Source organism: Balearica regulorum, chromosome 4 (assembly GCF_011004875.1).
Source record: "Balearica regulorum gibbericeps isolate bBalReg1 chromosome 4, bBalReg1.pri, whole genome shotgun sequence".
Lineage (NCBI taxonomy): Eukaryota > Metazoa > Chordata > Aves > Gruiformes > Gruidae > Balearica > Balearica regulorum.
This window is the reverse complement of record NC_046187.1, coordinates 12,905,059-12,922,412: the sequence shown is the minus strand read 5'-3', so window position 1 is coordinate 12,922,412 and position 17,354 is coordinate 12,905,059. Positions and strand designations below refer to the sequence as shown.

The 17,354-nt window shown below is 36.5% G+C and overlaps 2 protein-coding genes across 3 annotated transcripts in view; one reads left to right on the top strand and one right to left on the bottom strand.

Moving 5' to 3' along the window:
- Positions 1-17,354, top strand: part of NDUFC1 (NADH:ubiquinone oxidoreductase subunit C1) — a 181,054-nt gene that overhangs the window by 140,929 nt on the left and 22,771 nt on the right. The gene's annotated exons all lie outside the window — the stretch shown is intronic.
- The window catches only part of NAA15 (N-alpha-acetyltransferase 15, NatA auxiliary subunit), a 38,500-nt gene that overhangs the window by 1,845 nt on the left and 19,301 nt on the right, over positions 1-17,354 (bottom strand). Inside the window, exons 8-20 of one of the 2 annotated variants that reach the window (XM_075751186.1) lie at positions 16,665-16,760; positions 16,422-16,528; positions 16,004-16,076; positions 14,117-14,286; positions 13,295-13,447; positions 10,983-11,111; positions 8,616-8,829; positions 7,243-7,436; positions 6,908-6,943; positions 5,000-5,108; positions 4,331-4,429; positions 3,478-3,621; positions 2,476-2,573 (exon numbers count right to left, since the gene is read on the bottom strand). In XM_075751186.1, the coding sequence (XP_075607301.1) occupies positions 2,476-2,573; positions 3,478-3,621; positions 4,331-4,429; positions 5,000-5,108; positions 6,908-6,943; positions 7,243-7,436; positions 8,616-8,829; positions 10,983-11,111; positions 13,295-13,447; positions 14,117-14,286; positions 16,004-16,076; positions 16,422-16,528; positions 16,665-16,760 (1,622 nt within the window). The remainder of the gene's footprint in view (positions 1-2,475; positions 2,574-3,477; positions 3,622-4,330; positions 4,430-4,999; positions 5,109-6,907; positions 6,944-7,242; positions 7,437-8,615; positions 8,830-10,982; positions 11,112-13,294; positions 13,448-14,116; positions 14,287-16,003; positions 16,077-16,421; positions 16,529-16,664; positions 16,761-17,354) is intronic. The other variant, XM_075751187.1, reaches the window with a different exon arrangement.

Sequence of the window (17,354 nt, the reverse complement as noted above, 5' to 3'; positions counted from 1 at the left end):
GTAACATACATTTGAATTTTAGTGTTCGCAAATAAAAACAATGAATCCGGACTATATACTGTAATTTCCTAATAACGACTTTTGTGAATGTGCTTTCAGATAGAATAGGAAGAATTGTGGAATATAATTAAGATGTAAAACCAGCATCAGCTGAATAACCATAATTAGATGTGAAAACATTTCCAGTAGGGGGAAAAAAAATAAAATTTACATTTAAGGATATCTGACTTACTGAAGAGCGTGTGTAACTAGCAAATCAAACCAAATTACTCAGATAATATCACATCCTTCAGATATATCTGCAGTTTCATATCCAGTTTTGTTCATGATTTAGAAGACAAAAAGGGAGATTTCCTGTTGTGGTTTTTTTAAAACTTGCATTCCAAACAAGGGAAACCAACCTACTAAGCTTCGCTAAAGCCCGGCAGCATTTAACATCCGTCCATGTTGTGTATGCTAGCATTAGAATAAGTAAGCTAGTCTTTTTCCACTCCTCTGACATTTACTATAGCTTTTATTTGTTCTGTGTATTGAGATTAACTGCTCTGTCCTCCTGCTAGGGGGTTATGAAGTTCTGTCCACCAATCCCTTTTCCTCACATTAGCTCTTTGCGACACTGGCATCCACAGAAGGTCAAATATATCTAGATTTATGTCTGCAATGTGCCCTGAGACAGCTGGTCTTTACTAAAATGAAATGTAATAAATTTGATCTCTTTGCACACAAGAATGCCTTTCAACAAACGCCTAGACTCCTTCAGATTCTCATTTTTTAGGGCACTGTCAAATTCCCATCTACAAGTTCAGTAGAACTCCAACTCTTACTTTGTTGTTACTTATGTTGGCACCAAGAATGCCTCAACTGAACTTTTTCAGTTTTTTCACAATGCTGGGTATAACATTGTTATACATTGCCGAGTTAGTAAATGCTTCTTGTGGTCCTACCAAGATAACACCTCTAAAACCACCAAGCATTTTTGGTTACATTTTAATCTTTCCCCAGTCCAATTCCCAGAATCCCACTCTCAGACAACCACCACAGCTATGAGGCAAAAAGAATGCTGTTGAAGGCAATTTTATTTTTGTTTTCTAAATCTATTGATAATCTAACTTAACTTAGCTCTTTGAGACTGGTCAAACAGTAACACAAAAAAACCCCCACCAAACAAAAAAAATTATGAAAACTGCTAGATATCTACTTAGGATATAAGAGACGTGAGTCTGTATCCCATAAAGATCCAGATCCTTTCTCTAGCTGATCTCGTTAACATCCTAAGCAAATTTATAAATCATGGCAAATTGTCTTTTCTGGTCTCTTTTTCCGCCCCTCTGCTTTGTCCAAAAATTCTATTGTGAACATAAAATCCATCCCAATTAAAGTTTTGTTGAATCCAGTATATTTCCAAAGGGATGTTTTTTGGAAAATGCTGATTTTTGCCCACAAAAATAATAATTTTACTATAAGAGTTCACCAATTTTGCAATAGGTCTAAAAGAATTTTTGAATCCCCAGACATAAAGAGCACAATAAAAAATGAAGTGCCAGGGGAACTGAGAGAAACAAAATGTCCTAAAGTTTGCGCTGCCTGCCAAGGAATCTCTCTAGCACTTAATTAAATGTGCTGGACACTCTCACAGTGATGCCAAAAAAATGGTTTTACTGGGAATACAGAAATAGTTTAGAAAATACTAGAAAAAAGAAAGGACATTTTATTCTTTCTCTGCTTTGTCGGGTAAAGTTCTGCCAGTGTGCAGTCATAAGAAGAAAAAAACCACACCTGTGTTTATTAATTCTTTATAAGAAACATTTGAAGATACAAAAAAAGTTTACCTTCTCTTGAATACTTTGAATTGCAAGTCAGAACTGATAGCCTTCCCAAACGGAGGTGGGAGAGGGAGCAGGCAGTGGCACAGGGAGATTATTCCATGACCGCCGGAATGGAGCAGAATTTCAAAATTTGGTAAGCTTTTTACTTGGCTACATACTAAGGCCAAAACGTGCATATGCACCTTTTATTAAAGCTAAGGTAATTCACACAGCTTGCTGGGGATGAATAACGAAAGCTTCCACAGAGTCTGAGCCACTCCTAAGTCAATCTTTTTCTTGTTAACAGTCACCTGCGTTAACAGCTCAGCTTGGGCAGACTACAATATTTTCTTACTGGGGAGCTTTAGCATCTTTTGCCATGTGAATTCTCCTGTGTTTAATAAGCTTTCCCATTACCTGCGACAATAACATGGTTTCTGCTGCTAGCAGAAAATTGATTTTTTAGACAAAACTAAATTAATTCAAAAGCGTGAAAAAAACATGAAACGTTTCAGTTCAGATGAACCTGACACTCCTTTCTCTCACATGACAACCCAACCTCCTTACCATAAGGCACAGCAATCGTTTCAGCTTCCTCTTACCTCCGTAATTTGCATAAAGCTTCCACGGATATACCAGAAGCTATTTACAATTTATAAGTATCTGTTACCTGAAGATTTCTGTTAATGAGGGATTCATCCAGGGTCATTGCCAGCTCCACTGCCCTTTTCTGACTGGAAGGATCTAAATAGTACATCATTTTGGCAGCTACAGGAGGAAAAATAAGCTTCATCACCACCCAGTGGATGACCAAAACCATCTTATATACAAACATAAAAGAGATATTATGACTAAGAAGGGATACTCAACTCTACAGCAGTAGTGGTAGTTCAAACCAGAACCACTTGGAGCATTAAAGATCGATGCCTGAGCAAGTAAAAGGGTTGCTTTAAGTCTACTATTCAATGCTAGACAAAGCATTAAAACAAATAGGCACTCTCTATACTGCAGGGTAGGAGCATTCTGCAGCGTACCGTAGAATCCCAGGCAGTGGAGATAACCAACCAGACCTGCTGCAACACACCACAGTTCCCTCTGGCACAGCCCAGACTAAGCCAGGACAGTGACGCTGCTCCCCTGGGGGCTTTACATCCTGCTACCCACTGCAATATGTGGTCACTACTGATGGATAGCCTTTTGTCACAGGTAACCAGCACCATCTAAGCACCCTGTTAGGCATACTGATAGCTCTGGGCGTTACCCAGCTCGCTGAGCACTCAGGGCATTTGTCTTGGCAATCAGCCTCTTCAAATACATGTATCCAAAAATAATCTTTGCAGCTCAGAAATACTATTTCATATACCGTAGCTCATATGAACTATTTCACAGATGCATTAAACACAGTTACAGTCTTATGATACATTCACCATGCATCAGAAAACAGGGCACAGGGGTCCAAAAATGTGTATTTTAGCAGCATATAGAAAAAAAATTAAAGAAAACCATGGACAACCTGGTGGTCATGTTGTTACAAAAACACAAACTGAGAGAAGAAAAGCATTCCTGATGGAAACAGTGATTTTTACATCACTGGTGCCGATACTGAGATGCCACTGCTAGATAAGCACAGAAAATACAGAAGCAGGGCAGGAAAAGGATAAAGGCAAAATACCTGATAACCTATGCGGTAGTGAGTCATAGTTCTTTTTAAGGAAAGCTTCATTGAAGTTCTTTGGATTAGTTGCTCCAAAAAGCCGATTCATTTCTTGGTTTAACACTGTTCTAACTGCATCAGGCAGATCCTTACTTTCAGATACTATTGAATTGGGAAAAAAGGTTAATAGGGGTCAGCACAGGTAATCACAGGGAAATCTACTTTCTGCATTTATTTTAATATTTTTCATGTTTACATTTATTAATATAATTGGAAAAAAATCTCAAAGGAAGATGCATGAAATTCAAAGGTAAATAACTGGATCTGGTTGGAAAAAGCTTAACTGTGAGTTTTCTCATGCTTAGAAAAAGCCAAAGCCTTACTGACTAAACTCTATTGGGCTCAAAGACTGAGGTCACACAAGCCTGTTCTTAAATGTCTGTAGCCATCAACAGGAAGGGTGACTGTTGGGGCAAGGGAAGGCAGAGAATCCTTCCAACCTTCTAACTAAAAGGATGTAATTCTAAGCGTTGTCCTTGCATGCCAACACAGGCTGCCAGCAGAAAAGCCAGATTCCTCACTCTGCAGTTTCCATTTCTTCACTCATTCTTTCAGGGGTTCACCATACTACTCAGAGTCTTAGAAAGACTTACTAATACTTGTTAGACTAACTACTAAATCCAGCTGCAATCACAATAAACATACTTAATTTTAGCATGAATTAGTTGTTTAGAAAGCTTTCTAATATGCGTATTAAATTACTTTGAATTAATCGTGCTAACAGTCTACAAACTAAAGATCAATGACTGTATGTGGATTAGGCATCATCTGGAAGGATGTAGAGATGAAGTCATATCAAACAGATACATACCACTGCTGAAGAGATGAATCATACACTCATGAAGCCAAGGATGACTAGAATCAATAGCAAAGGCTCTCTTCACAGACTGAAGCATCAGAAGGAACTTCTCTGGAAAAGAAAGCATTGGCGAATGGTCAAAAACCTGTGGTTGGAACTCACTGCATTATGTCGCAGGAGTATTTAGTGTTTGAAATTAGAATGATCAGAAGAAATTAAAGCTGAGTGTACTGCAACAGCCATTTTTTCTAACATGCATTTATTTAACCAGTGAATTAAGCCTATTAAACTAGTAAGTATATTTGGACCTTCTTAGAGCATAATATTTAACTGAGACAAGAATTCAGAAGACCAGTTCTCATGAGCAACTGCACACCACTTCTTAACAGTGTGTGGTTCTGCAAACTACCGATACAAACAACCAACCAGGGCAAATGCAAGCTGGGAGAATTAGCTACAATCTCATTGCTTATGGATTTAAACACAGCAAAGAAAGTGGACAATCACCAAATGTTCAAACTTTGTTTTTTCACAGACGGCTCATGGCTGGGGTGTCAGTCCAATGAAAAGTTGCTTGTCTCAATAGGGACCGAGTCCTCATCTCACATCAATAATTTTTGCTTAAATTCTAATATACATCTTTATGAACTGCAAATTGCTTTCATGAGTTTTCTCACCTACCTTTTCGAAAATAAATCTCGAAGGCAAAAAGATGTGTCTCTATTTTGTTCTTCACTAAATTCTTCAGGGGTGTTAAAAATTTAATGGCTTCTTCCAAAGGTGCTTCAACCTACAGATTTAAGGAAGTGACACACAAGTCAGTCACAAAGTTTAAACCTAGTAACTCTACAAGTGAATTAGCTATTTCTGAGTCACATCAGAGTCTCATAAGCCAATGCATAAGATGCTTAGAATCTCTTATGTTACAAACTTTGTATCTTCACTCAAGCGAAGACTAAATGCAGACTGTCAAGTCTTAAAAATTGCTTTGTGATGGTTACAAATCACACTTTCCTATAGATACACAAGTCTTTGCCTTCTATCATACATTAGTAGTAAACACAATCGCAGCTGAATTGTAACGGGCAGCATGGCTCCCCGTGTCAATCTACACGCGTGACCCTGAGACCCCAGAAAGCGACGACTTTATGCCCATGACTGAGTCTGTTCATTTGAGCTTCAGGCTGGTTCCTGAAAGCTGCCAGGTCATTGTGACATTCCCAGCCAAGACACTAGCAGCAAGCTCAAAGTAACAAGATAGTGATTGTGGTCTCCGGGTCTTAGCTAGCATAATCCAGTAAGTGGACAGCTTTAAAACAAATTAATTCTTTGCAAGGATTCTTTACAGATCTCTTGCATCTAGATGTGAGGGATAATTTGAACAAGAACTGTCTGTTGCCCTTCAGATTTATGTTTTTATGAACATAGGCTACTCTCTAAGAATCAGATACAAAATTTAACTGTTGTCTCTCAATAACAGTTTAGTAATATTGAAGCAATACACTTCATTGCAAATAACTGAGTTGAAGTCAATGATGGACACCTTATGGAGTTTCTGCTAATCATACACTACAGAAGTTTTCATTAAAAAAATGCACCATTTGTACGTGCTGTTATGAGTTTGCATACATCAGTCACAACTGTGCACTTAAACTATTAGGAAGCTGTAATAAAACAGATTTCAAAGCTATGCCTTTAATGCCAAAGTTACATATCCACTGAAGTATAGGGGCAGCTATTTCAGGAAAAAACATTTGCAAGTGACCAACGACGTCAGAAATGGGCTTCTGGAGCTGGGAACCAACTGAATTTGGAAGTGTTTGTATCATGGTTCAGATATTAAATCTGGAATATAATTAGGGAAGATTTGCCAAAGGCATGCATTATACAGCTGCAACTATTCCCTATGATCTCAGGGACTGCCTAGATTTTCCTGTGATATCCCATGCCATCCCTCTACTCCAGAACTCAATGTCAATACATGCCATTGCGACCATTTCAGTCTTAACTAGCACTGCAATTACAGCGCTGCTTCTTGCAACCAGTGAGCTCAACAGCAGAAATACTGACAATAATCTTAAATGACTAGTCAGGCTTTTAAAGTCACTTCCTTCCTGCCTACAGAGTGAAGTTCACAGTCTCAGCTTTCAAGTATCATCTCCCCAAGAGCCAATAATATTCATTATATGTGTAACGTGAAAAATATCCTATCTATCAGTATTCGGATACTATACTATTATTAGAAATTCATTTTTCCAGTCTATATTTTTTTCATTATCTTTCACCACATTTTACAAATGTTCTCCTGCTCCTTACAGGTATAACTTTTAGCACAAGAGTATTCTTCTGGGTCACCTCCCCTTTATATATCTCTACAGTTCTTTATCCAGATCTCAAAATCCATCTCAGTCTAGTCTACTGCTATTTCCAAACAGCTTCTTTATTCTTTCCCCTCCCACCTCCCACTCGAAACAAATGCAAACAAATGCTGTTAAAGCATTCAGTGTTTCAATGTCTCCTCTTTCACAGGTTGTCTATGCTTAATAAATAAAAAATTATTATGGGACATAAAGAGTGAATGATAATCACCTTACATACAGAATAGAAAGACTTCCATCCGATCAACTAGAAATAGGGTATAATCAACAAGTTAGTGCAATACACACATGAAGATAATTCCACCTGTAGCAAATGTCTACGACTTCAATTGCTGCCTTTGAGAACCAGGCAGAAAAGCTGTGATTTTACCACATTACTGACAGTATATCCAACAAACTATCCCTAGAAGAATTCTTTTTAAAATGCTGCCTGCGAAGAGAAGCCATACAAAAAATAAACAAGTTATCTGAATGGCTTTCGAATTGTATGTGTGCTCACTGTAGCTTTTCTAGAAATTTCTATGACTTTATTACATTAGTAAGCACCTTTGCCAATTTCTCAGGGATAAGTTCTTCTTTCGGTCCTCCAATTTCTTCATCATCATCGTCCTTCTTCTTTTTCTGATTCCTCTGTTGCTTCTCTTTCTCAGCATTCTTCTTCTCCTCCTCCAGCTGTGCCTTCTTCTGCGCTCTTCTCTGCTTATTTCGTAGCTTCTTTAGCTCCTTGTCAGACATATTTGCTGTACACACACAAAGGGCAAAACCAGACAATGTTGATGTCTCATATTAACAGTCTCCATCAGTTGTCAGATACCATCTTTTTTTTTTTTTTTTTTTTTACACCTTATCTACTACACTAGTAATGTTGCCATTAAATTTACTATCAATAGATTATTTTACAGTTTATGCTGCTGCTTCATAAATTCCCTTGCAGAATCAGGGCAATAAGAATTAGAACACTAGTGTAACATGCTGAAGGCGGGACAAAGTAATTACTGCATGACTCCACAAATCCAGTGCCAGGAGTAAAAGTGCACACCAATACACATTGATTTATTCCTTTGGCATTACACAACGTAAGTTATGTTCAATGTAGTAATTAAACGGTCTAACAAAAATAAGGAGAAATAGTCACACTTTTGGCATAGACAGTTCCAGCTTTGCTTCTGAAGCCCTAAAGACATCTTACATTTGATTCATATTCAGATCCTCTCCTCCCTCCAACTAAAGCACGGAGAATTAATTTAACACATCAGGAAGTGGCTATGAGAAATTCTATTACACTTCTACTTGTCTTAACTTAAACCTGAAGCCACACAAATTAACTGAGATGAGAAATATTAAAACCTGACAAATTCCTCTTGCAGGATTCCATAGCCTCTATTCATAACATGTGATGTGCCCCAAGCTACTATCACTTAAGCTGCTCTCCAATCAGAGATGGGGGGGGGAAAGAAGCACAGAAACTGATGGATTTAAACATTATTTTTACATCAGAAACAAGAGATGATAAAATTTAAGTTGCTACCTAGTCAAATTTTTGCATACTGATAAAATGCTTAGAAAGAGCTACTACCAAGCACACCTGCTTCAATCTGTTATTTCATGGGCCAACGCGTATAAGAATTCCGTATTTTCTCTGCCATTTCGTAACACAAACATATTTTTACTTAAGAATTACAACTGTCACTACAAAAACCATCATTGTTTTACAATAACCAAAATAAAAACTTATATTAGTTTAACTTTCAGTAGAATATCTACTTTTACATGCAGGTCAAGTTAGTATTTGACTACTTTTGAGTTGTGACAAAACTCTTTATTTTTGGCTACTAGACAACTATAATGATGCTGGAACTTCATAAAATATCCACTAATTAGTGAAACCGCATATTTAATAAATCCTGAGAGTTGAATACCTGTATCAGCCTCATGTTCTTTATTTTCATCTGTTAAGGGATTATCATGAAGTTTCAAATATATCTCTATGGCAATTCGTGCTGCTTTGAAGTAGAACGGATGTTGCCGAAGTACATCTTCTAGTTTTAACAAGTCCACATAAGACCTAAGGGTAATCTTCCTCATACAGTAAGTGTGAAAGTCAAACTGGTCATCCGTGATTTCTACAAAATGCTAACACAACATAACATAACATTATTTAGCAAGTATTAACAACTGGATACTAACATTGACTTTTTTAATATGCTCTGCCTAAAGGAATAATTTAGTAAAAGCCTGCTGTTTGACAAATACACCCTACCTTTTAGAAACTGAGTTAACAAAACCCTTCAAAAATAAAGTCATGGTGAAAAGAACAGAAGGCACCTTTGGCCAGAAACAAAATTCACCCACTTCACAATCTCTTAACAGTAACTACCTTCTGACAATTTGCAGTTTAAGGGACAAAGGTTCTGCATTTGTTGTATTTAAACAGCACTTGAATTATTCTTCTTCTGTGAACTCCTCTAATTTTTTCAGTCAAAAGTATAATTTTGATTTCCATTAAGTGCTATGGCAATTAATTCCACACTTAAATCACCTGTGGTGTGAGAAAGTACTTTTTGTTCAAGGTCTGCCTTCCTCATTGTCACCTCATGTCCCTTGTTTTTGTTTGAAAAAGTGAAAAGTCATTCCTCTCTTACACTTCTCCATGTACTTATGATCTCATACAATTTCATCCTAAACTCAGTTGTTGCTTGTCAAAGCTGAGGATAAAATAGTAAGCATGACAAGCTAATTGCAATCTTTTCATGTCAAAGTTACTCCACGGCATGTATTTTACTAGCACATTTTTAAGGAGGTGTGATATTCGGATGTAAACAGTACGGCAGATTTATATAATGGAAGAAGAGTACTACTTCTCTAGTCACTTCATTCCCAACACTGTCCTTTTGATTACTGCTCCACAGCAACAGAGAATTTTGCAGCACTGTCTACAAGGGTTCCAGGATTTCTTTCCTCAGCAGCAATAATTCATGCAAGACCTTTTACTACTTATGCACAGGCAAAGAATTCTTCTTGTCGCTCCTTCACCAGCTACGCTGTTGAACATTACGTTTCATGCGCCATTTTAGTATTGAGACAGTGCAAGTGTTGTCCTTGCACTATTCGCTCCCTTTCTGTGATCATTTATTGATAAACCAAACAATGGAGACCCTGAAGAGACACCTTAGTAATCTCCATGGTAAACTCCTTCTCTTGTAAAAGCCGATTATTTGCTCCTACTCTGTTTTCCCAGCCATGAACCAGCTATTAAATCAGTTTAATCCAATAAATAAATTAAACATTGTGACTTAATTCCTTCAAAATGTTTTTTTTAGGGTGGCCTAAGTCAGCTCTTCATTTGCTGACCTCTTCTGGTACCCCAGACAATTTACAAGATTAGTAGTTTCTTACACAAATTCTTTTAAAAGAATTTTACAGAAATGTATATAAAGGATTTGTGTGAACAGAATACGGTCCTGGCGAATCACTTTGTTGATTTGTTCGGAGAATATTCCACAGACTAGTCCACTCTGCAGAAAAGCATCAGTGTTGAAATCTCCTTAAGCCTCTCTATTTGCAAAGAGGCATAGCAAGTTCTCCTCTTTGAGCACTTCATTTACACCCTCAGCTGTCTGGTCCTTTTTCTAGACCCTCATGGGCTTAAAAAAACCCAACCCGTACTTACTTTTTTTAGAAGTTGTGCATCCAAATGGTTTTGTTTGCCTTACTATGGATCTGCATTTAATGTGCAAGTATCTCCCCTTTTTGGATACAATTTCTACTTTAAGAAGTCTTTGTATTTCTAATAGCTTCTTTTAAACTTCTTTTTTCCCCCCAAGGAGAAGATTTTTTTTTTTTTTTTTTACATTTCTTCTCTCCCTCTAAAATAGAGTGGCTTAACAATAACCAAGGCAACATCTTTGCTTTAAGGCTAGGCTTGTCAGCTCAGTCATGTTCTTTTTGGACTTAAACTACACATATTCTTGGTTTGCACCCAAACACCTATTTTTATGTACCCTAATAATAAGGGTAATTTATAGCCAAAAATAAGATTATTTCTGGGACTTTTCTGTTCTTTCCTGGATCTTCAAATGACTTTATAGAATCTCTTTATAATATACAGTTTACAATGGCATTTTTAGGAGGAAATATAATTTAATCAACTTGCCAAGAGCTAACATGAAACAAAATCTCTCCTGAAGCTATTTGAAGTTTACTATTACTGCTCAGAAAGGAAACATATTAACACAGTAAACTTAAGCTAGTGTTTTTCAGCCTAGGCAGTTTAACTAGATACGTACTCTCTCAATTTCATGGCATTTCTTAAGTGCTTCTCCAAATTTGTTCATTGCTTTGTAAGCTTGTGCACATTCTGTCTGAAACCACATGCACTGCATTTCATTCAAGTTCTCTACTGCCGAGGTTCCTTCCTAAAAACAAAAACAGCATTATAAAAAAAATGCAAGTCTCACTCAATTTGTTAACTGCCATTTTTTTATCTTGTTCTAACTAGAAGTACAAATAAAGAGGCTACCAACATAATGCTAACTTTCAAAACTGGAGTCCTGAAAGTCAGAAATGCCACGGTTAAGATGGACTTGTTTGTTTATTAATTAAAATAAATAAATAAATAAATATATTCCTCTATGTTCCACTTACTGGAAGAGTCAGAAATACAGAAGGAATAGCCAGGTAGTGACCATTTAACTGTGACAGTTCCTCATCTTTAGGGTAAGAGACACATTCATTCAGTATTTTTAATACTGTGTGCATGAATAACACATTGCAGCATGAAGAAAAATGGCAGAAAAGTTCTAGCATGTGACATGACACTGATACCTAAAGGATTTTTTTTTTTTTTAAATTAAAATTGCCATCTGTGTCTTCCAAAGACCTGCTGATTGAGCTAAGCATAGTAATAGGTTATTTCTTATGTGATCAGTACTAGAGAGCAGTGGCAAAGCAAAAGGAATTCTGGTAGCTTTGACACTTTCTGATTCAGAAAAGGAGATTACAGTTGCCTTTCAAATCTGGTATTTATATATACTTGCATAGATCTCTAGAACTTACTGTATGCCTTTCAAGCTTAAGGTCTAAGTCAGCTACTTGAGGTGGATGCAGCCATTCTGACTTAACTCTGATCTTGCAAAAAACAGGCTATTTGAAAATCAGCCAACAGCCAAAACTGGGAAAATGACAGATAATATTCAAATGGAAGGGTAAAAAGCATGCCCCAGATGAGAGAGAAAGGCAGTCTTCAAACCAGTCTGATTTAGGCAGCTAAAAATCAGAAAAATTGTTAATTCCATTTTCATTATGCTTAATTTAGGTTTTCTTTAATTATTGCTTTTTAATTAAGAAGACTGTTATTTGAGCACTAGACATAAGAGCAAAAGGAGATGAAAAAGATTACACAGGGCAACACCATCGAATTGTATTTTTAAAGTTCAGTTTTGGACAATTGGTATGCTTGCTTTTTTGACATCATCTTAAAGCTGCTTAAGGCATTGAGAGAGGTCAATTAACCTAGATTCACAGAAGTTTTGCATCAAAAACTCAACATAAACGTTGAGCTTATAGAAAATAGAACTTCCCCTCCCTCCATGTTTGTTTGCACACAGCCTCCAATTCACAAAAATCCTTCAGCTTTCCCCTTATAAATAGCCTCCTTCCCGTTCTACCTACCTTACTCCAGGTTCCTCCTGCTCTTCAAGAGAAAAATGGGACAACAAACAAACAAAGACTTTACTTCTGCAGGTAGGTCCCAATAGCTTGCTGCCTGCCTCCCACTGACAGCACAAAAATGATACTGCCAGTATTCTAAAACGATCATTTGCCAAATATTCTGGGAAGACTACATTGAGCTGTTTGGACTTTCAGTTATGAAAGAACAGCAGCAAGAAAAGTCAATTAAAAGATGTAACTAACCTGTGAGACTATCAAACCTATCAAAATTGGTAACTGCAGGGACAAAAACTGAAGCATGAAATGAAGCAATCTGCATAAAGCAAACTTCTTCTGCCAGCTAACTGATCATGGGTAAGCAGTCAGAAAAAAAAGAAAAAATACAATATGCAGTTTCCCTTCATCACTGTTGAACGTGGCCTTAAGGACAAAAGCTTGTTCACAACAGGAAGGTGAGAGACTTTCTGAGATGTCTAGCAGCCGCACAGAAATTTTGTTCTAAGAGAAGTCTGAAGTCTCTAACTTACTAGCATTAGAAAAACAAGAAATTAAAAAAAAAAGAAGAGACATGGGCAATTTTATCAGATCTTTCGAGGATCCTATAGAATCAACATTAAACCCAAAGACTACTTTGAAAAAATAATTGTCTGAGAAGTTATATCTAAAAGGAGCATGCTGTATTTTTCCTACCTGGCAAAAATGATCAAATCCAAGCTTTACAGTTTTCACTTAATACTACGTAATCCTGCTCATCCAAGATTAATTCAAACCCTGATATTGACTACCATTAATGAAGCAAGCAATCGTAGTTGCTCTGGAACAGAACCTAAATATTGTATTAAAGGTGAGTGGAAAGTTAACACAAAAAGTTATTCCACAAGGATTAGGCCCACGACATTCAAAAAAGCTATAGTTAAATGCAACAAACCCTTGTAAACTTAGAACACATTTCTTCTGCTTCTTTAATGGAGTTTGCTTTCAACATGTATTTTGCACATTTGGAGTTGATAAATCTGTCTGCTGTGTCCAAAGCCTGAGCCTCATCCATCCACCTTGCAGCTTCTTTAATATTTCCAGCATGCTTAAAGAGATAGAAATTCAAGTTAGATTCAGTAATTATAAAACATATGTGTTTTATCCGCTGTTTAATATAATATAATATAATTAACTTTTAGACTGTTTTTTTTAACAGCTTTTTCTTCAGGAAAGCAACAGATCTTTACAGAAAAAAAGCAGAAAAATTACTTTCCCTCATTATGGCATTACAGGTCTTTTGGCACTAGACTTTTTCTGAAAATGCCTAAAGGACACTTTGGATAATCCCATTCTGATACAATTCCATAGTGTAGTTGAGAAATTGTTTTTAAGTCGTTAAAAAACTGAGGGATAAGAACAGGTAGAAGACATTTAAAACACCAACTGAATTTATTAGTGTGATTTTTAATATGAAAAATATAATTGTAAACTGTGAATTCACATTTTGCAGTATATTTGTCCTTTACTGACTTAAAAATCTTCACAGGGGCTTATTCATACGCAGTAAAAAAACCCAAGTAGCAAAACAACAACCTCATCTAGCAACTCACTAAAATTCACCAAGCAATCTTCTATGGATTCTCCATGTGTCTTGCTTAACACAAGCTTAACACTTCAACATTCACATCAAATACATTGAAGTATAAGCATATGTAAAAGTCTTCCATCATAACAAACGAATAACCTCTGGTCACTAAGAATAAGCCAAACTTACCTTATAGATTTTTGCCTTCACAAGGAAGAGTTCTATCAAAGTGGGAGTACTTTCTATAGCAGCATTTATATATTCTAGAGCCAGGGATGGCTGTCCAATTTTATCGTAATGTTGAGCCAAATAATACTGGACCCAGAGTAAAGTGGTTGGAGGTTCTTCTTTACCGTCATCTGGAGGGAGAAAAATGGAGGTAGGGTTTTTTTTTTTTCTTGTTTAGTTTATTAAAGTAACATGCCAGAAGCAGAGTGCTATAAATGTGGCCACCAAAGTTAGTTCTGCCTCTGTATCAGCCTGTCACATCAGTCCTGGGAGTTCTTCCAAACACCTGGGTTCAGGTAAGTCCATTAACTTCCAAGTCTATGTTTTGACAACACCTGAGCATATACTGTTCCGTCTCATACTGTGGTTTCAAGAGAAAGGAAAAATGAGTTAGTGGGTGAGAAGGGAGTTGCATTTTGTTCCAACTAGTTCCTTAATCAGGGCAGCCAGATGTGCAAGACGGCAGTGCATGATGTAGAATTCTCATTTAAAATGAAGGGTATAGTGAAGAGTCCTGCTAAACGCAAGTGTTGCACAGTAGCAACGTAAAGGATTTCAGTACGTTCTGCATTTACATGTTTGCAATTCAGACTTAAATATTTTTAAACAAAACAGGTTGTCTGTCCCAAATCGCAGCTTTAAAAAGATTTTCTGTCTCCACCTTTGGAGAGAAAATTTATCGTCACTGCTCGCCTAAACATATCCTAGAAAACATTCCTATACACAACTCAGTTTTGAAAGTTAGAGAGCTCTGCCTAAAATCCAAAATACTACTGAAGTCTGAAAAGTGAAGTTCACTATTCAATTTTGACTATGAAGCATAGCACCTTGCAGGGGGGGGGAAAAAAAAAAAAAAAAAAAAGAGTGTGGGGGCTCTAGTCCTGCCAAAAGGTTCTGGTTCTTCAGTTTATGATATAACTTAACCACGTAACTACATGCATTTGTTCATTGAAAGGCTTGGACATATCGTAGCCTATAGCATTAAATTCAAGGGAAATGTATAACAGACAACTTAGGTGACAATTTCATAATGAAGTATTCCATTAAAGTTTCTGCAAAGCAGGGAAATAACTATTTATAACTTCATTAAAAATGTCTTTAATATTTAGGATTATCCTGTAAAGTTTTAATGTGTGTTGTCATTCATGCTATCTTGATTATTACACCATAATCCATTTACCAAAATTTCAGGACTATCCTCTTTTGATATTCTATGAAGAAAAGCTTTTCTTGTAGATTTTCTGTTACAAAGCAGTTGCGCAAATGACTAAAAAAAAAAACAAACTATCATACAGCTACCAGAGAGGGAACTACAAAGCCTGGATTCAATACACGTAGAACCACACCTTGCAACAAAGCAGTTGTCAGTCAAAACCCGGAAAACTTTTTTTAACTCTCAAACAAAACCCACAAGGGCACAAAACCCAGCTCCCACCAAAAGCTCCAGAACTCCCTCCCCCTGAAGACTGTGCTATCAGCATCTATCCTTTCTGTTTGACATTTCTGTTACTAAAGATTTAATGTAGCTTTCAAATTTCAGTTTCCTGGACAATGATAAACTCAAGTCTTGAAAACAGAATACTTGAACTCAAAACTGCAGAGAGATGACTAAATTTGTGGATCCAGGAAAAATTTTTAGAACAAGTGACTAGATTTTGAATACAGCCTTTATATTTGACAGCTTAAATCCATTCTAAGGATGGCTATGGCTTACTTCGGTGTTAGCGAAAATAAAGGAAAAATAACCATCATCCCAATTTCTTCACTCCTCAGTGATTCCTGGCCTCTGAATGCTATGTAATGCTTACACCAGGCACTTCCACGAAGTATGACAGTCTTAGCACTCACCATTTGGGTTAAATAACCTGCAGCTTCTTAGAGAGGTTTCATAACCTATCACGAGCTCTTCTATGATTGCCACCTACAGATGCAAGACAAGACACACACACACACAAAAAAAAATATGTGGGCAAGATGGTATTTTACTTCAATTTGAATTACTTGGTGTTACCCAAACTAGTTATTTTTCATAAGAGAATTCTGCAATATCCTGAACTACAATACATATGGGAATGCAGTCAATCTTTCCTCTCTTTTTAGCAAAATAAGACGAAGCCTCCCTCGGTTAACACTTACGCAGCTTATAATTAGTAAATCTTAGTTTTCTATACTTACCAACTTGGCACAAGGTTGTGAAAGCTTGCACTTGATTTTTTTGTAGGTATACTAGGCCATAACATGTAAAAAGTGGGGGGAAAAAGCCTACCTTCTCCTTGTCTTTATATAACGACCTCAAAGTATTGAAGACTGGTGGGCAACCTTTGCTGAAATTCATCCTTAGGAACTTGTCCAGACATTCCTTAAACTTTTCACCTTGAGAGGAAAAAGACCTGTTGATTTTGTTTTACCACACATTACTGATCAATTGCAGACTGTTTATGCTGTTAAAACATTAGTATCTAAGAAACACAAGTGTTGACCACTACCTGCTCAGCAAAAATGCACTTACCCGACAAAAAGTTTAATGGTAATCTTCTTGGAACTAGCCCCCTTGGGTATTTAGTCCAAGCCTCTTCATAGATTTTTAGCCTCTCCATCATATTAGCTGGAACAGAATTGTAGAGTTTATTTTTTCTTTCCTTTTTGGCAAGAAAGGAAAGGGGGAGGGAAGTGATTTATATCTGGTTAAAAAAAAGAATCAAAATATATAGCAACTAATGGCTACACACTTCCCAACAACGTTAATTTCCATTTTATTCTTTTTAAAACTATCATACTAAATGATTTTGGGTATTCAGTATCTGTAAATTCCTCTTCCAGCAGTGGAAGACTAACTGCTTATCTTTCATCTTAAGAAGAGTTCCTGCCTTATCGCTGTGCAAAATCTTCAACAAAGACAACCATTCAGGAGAATCATGCCTGTTTTTCCAAAACCTGTATTACCTACAACATAAGATTAAGATAACAGAGACAGTAAAAAAAATATTCTAAATTAAAACTGTCTTCTATGAAATAATTATCTTCTTTCAAGCACACAAAGAGATTACTGCATTTTTTGTTGTTTTGGTTTTAAATAAGACAGGGTAACAACACAAGAAATACTTCCAGCCTTTCTTAAAAAAAAAAAAAAAAAAGAAAAAAAAAGACATTATGACAATACATACACACTACAACTAAAAGGCAAAATTTAAATGGGGAT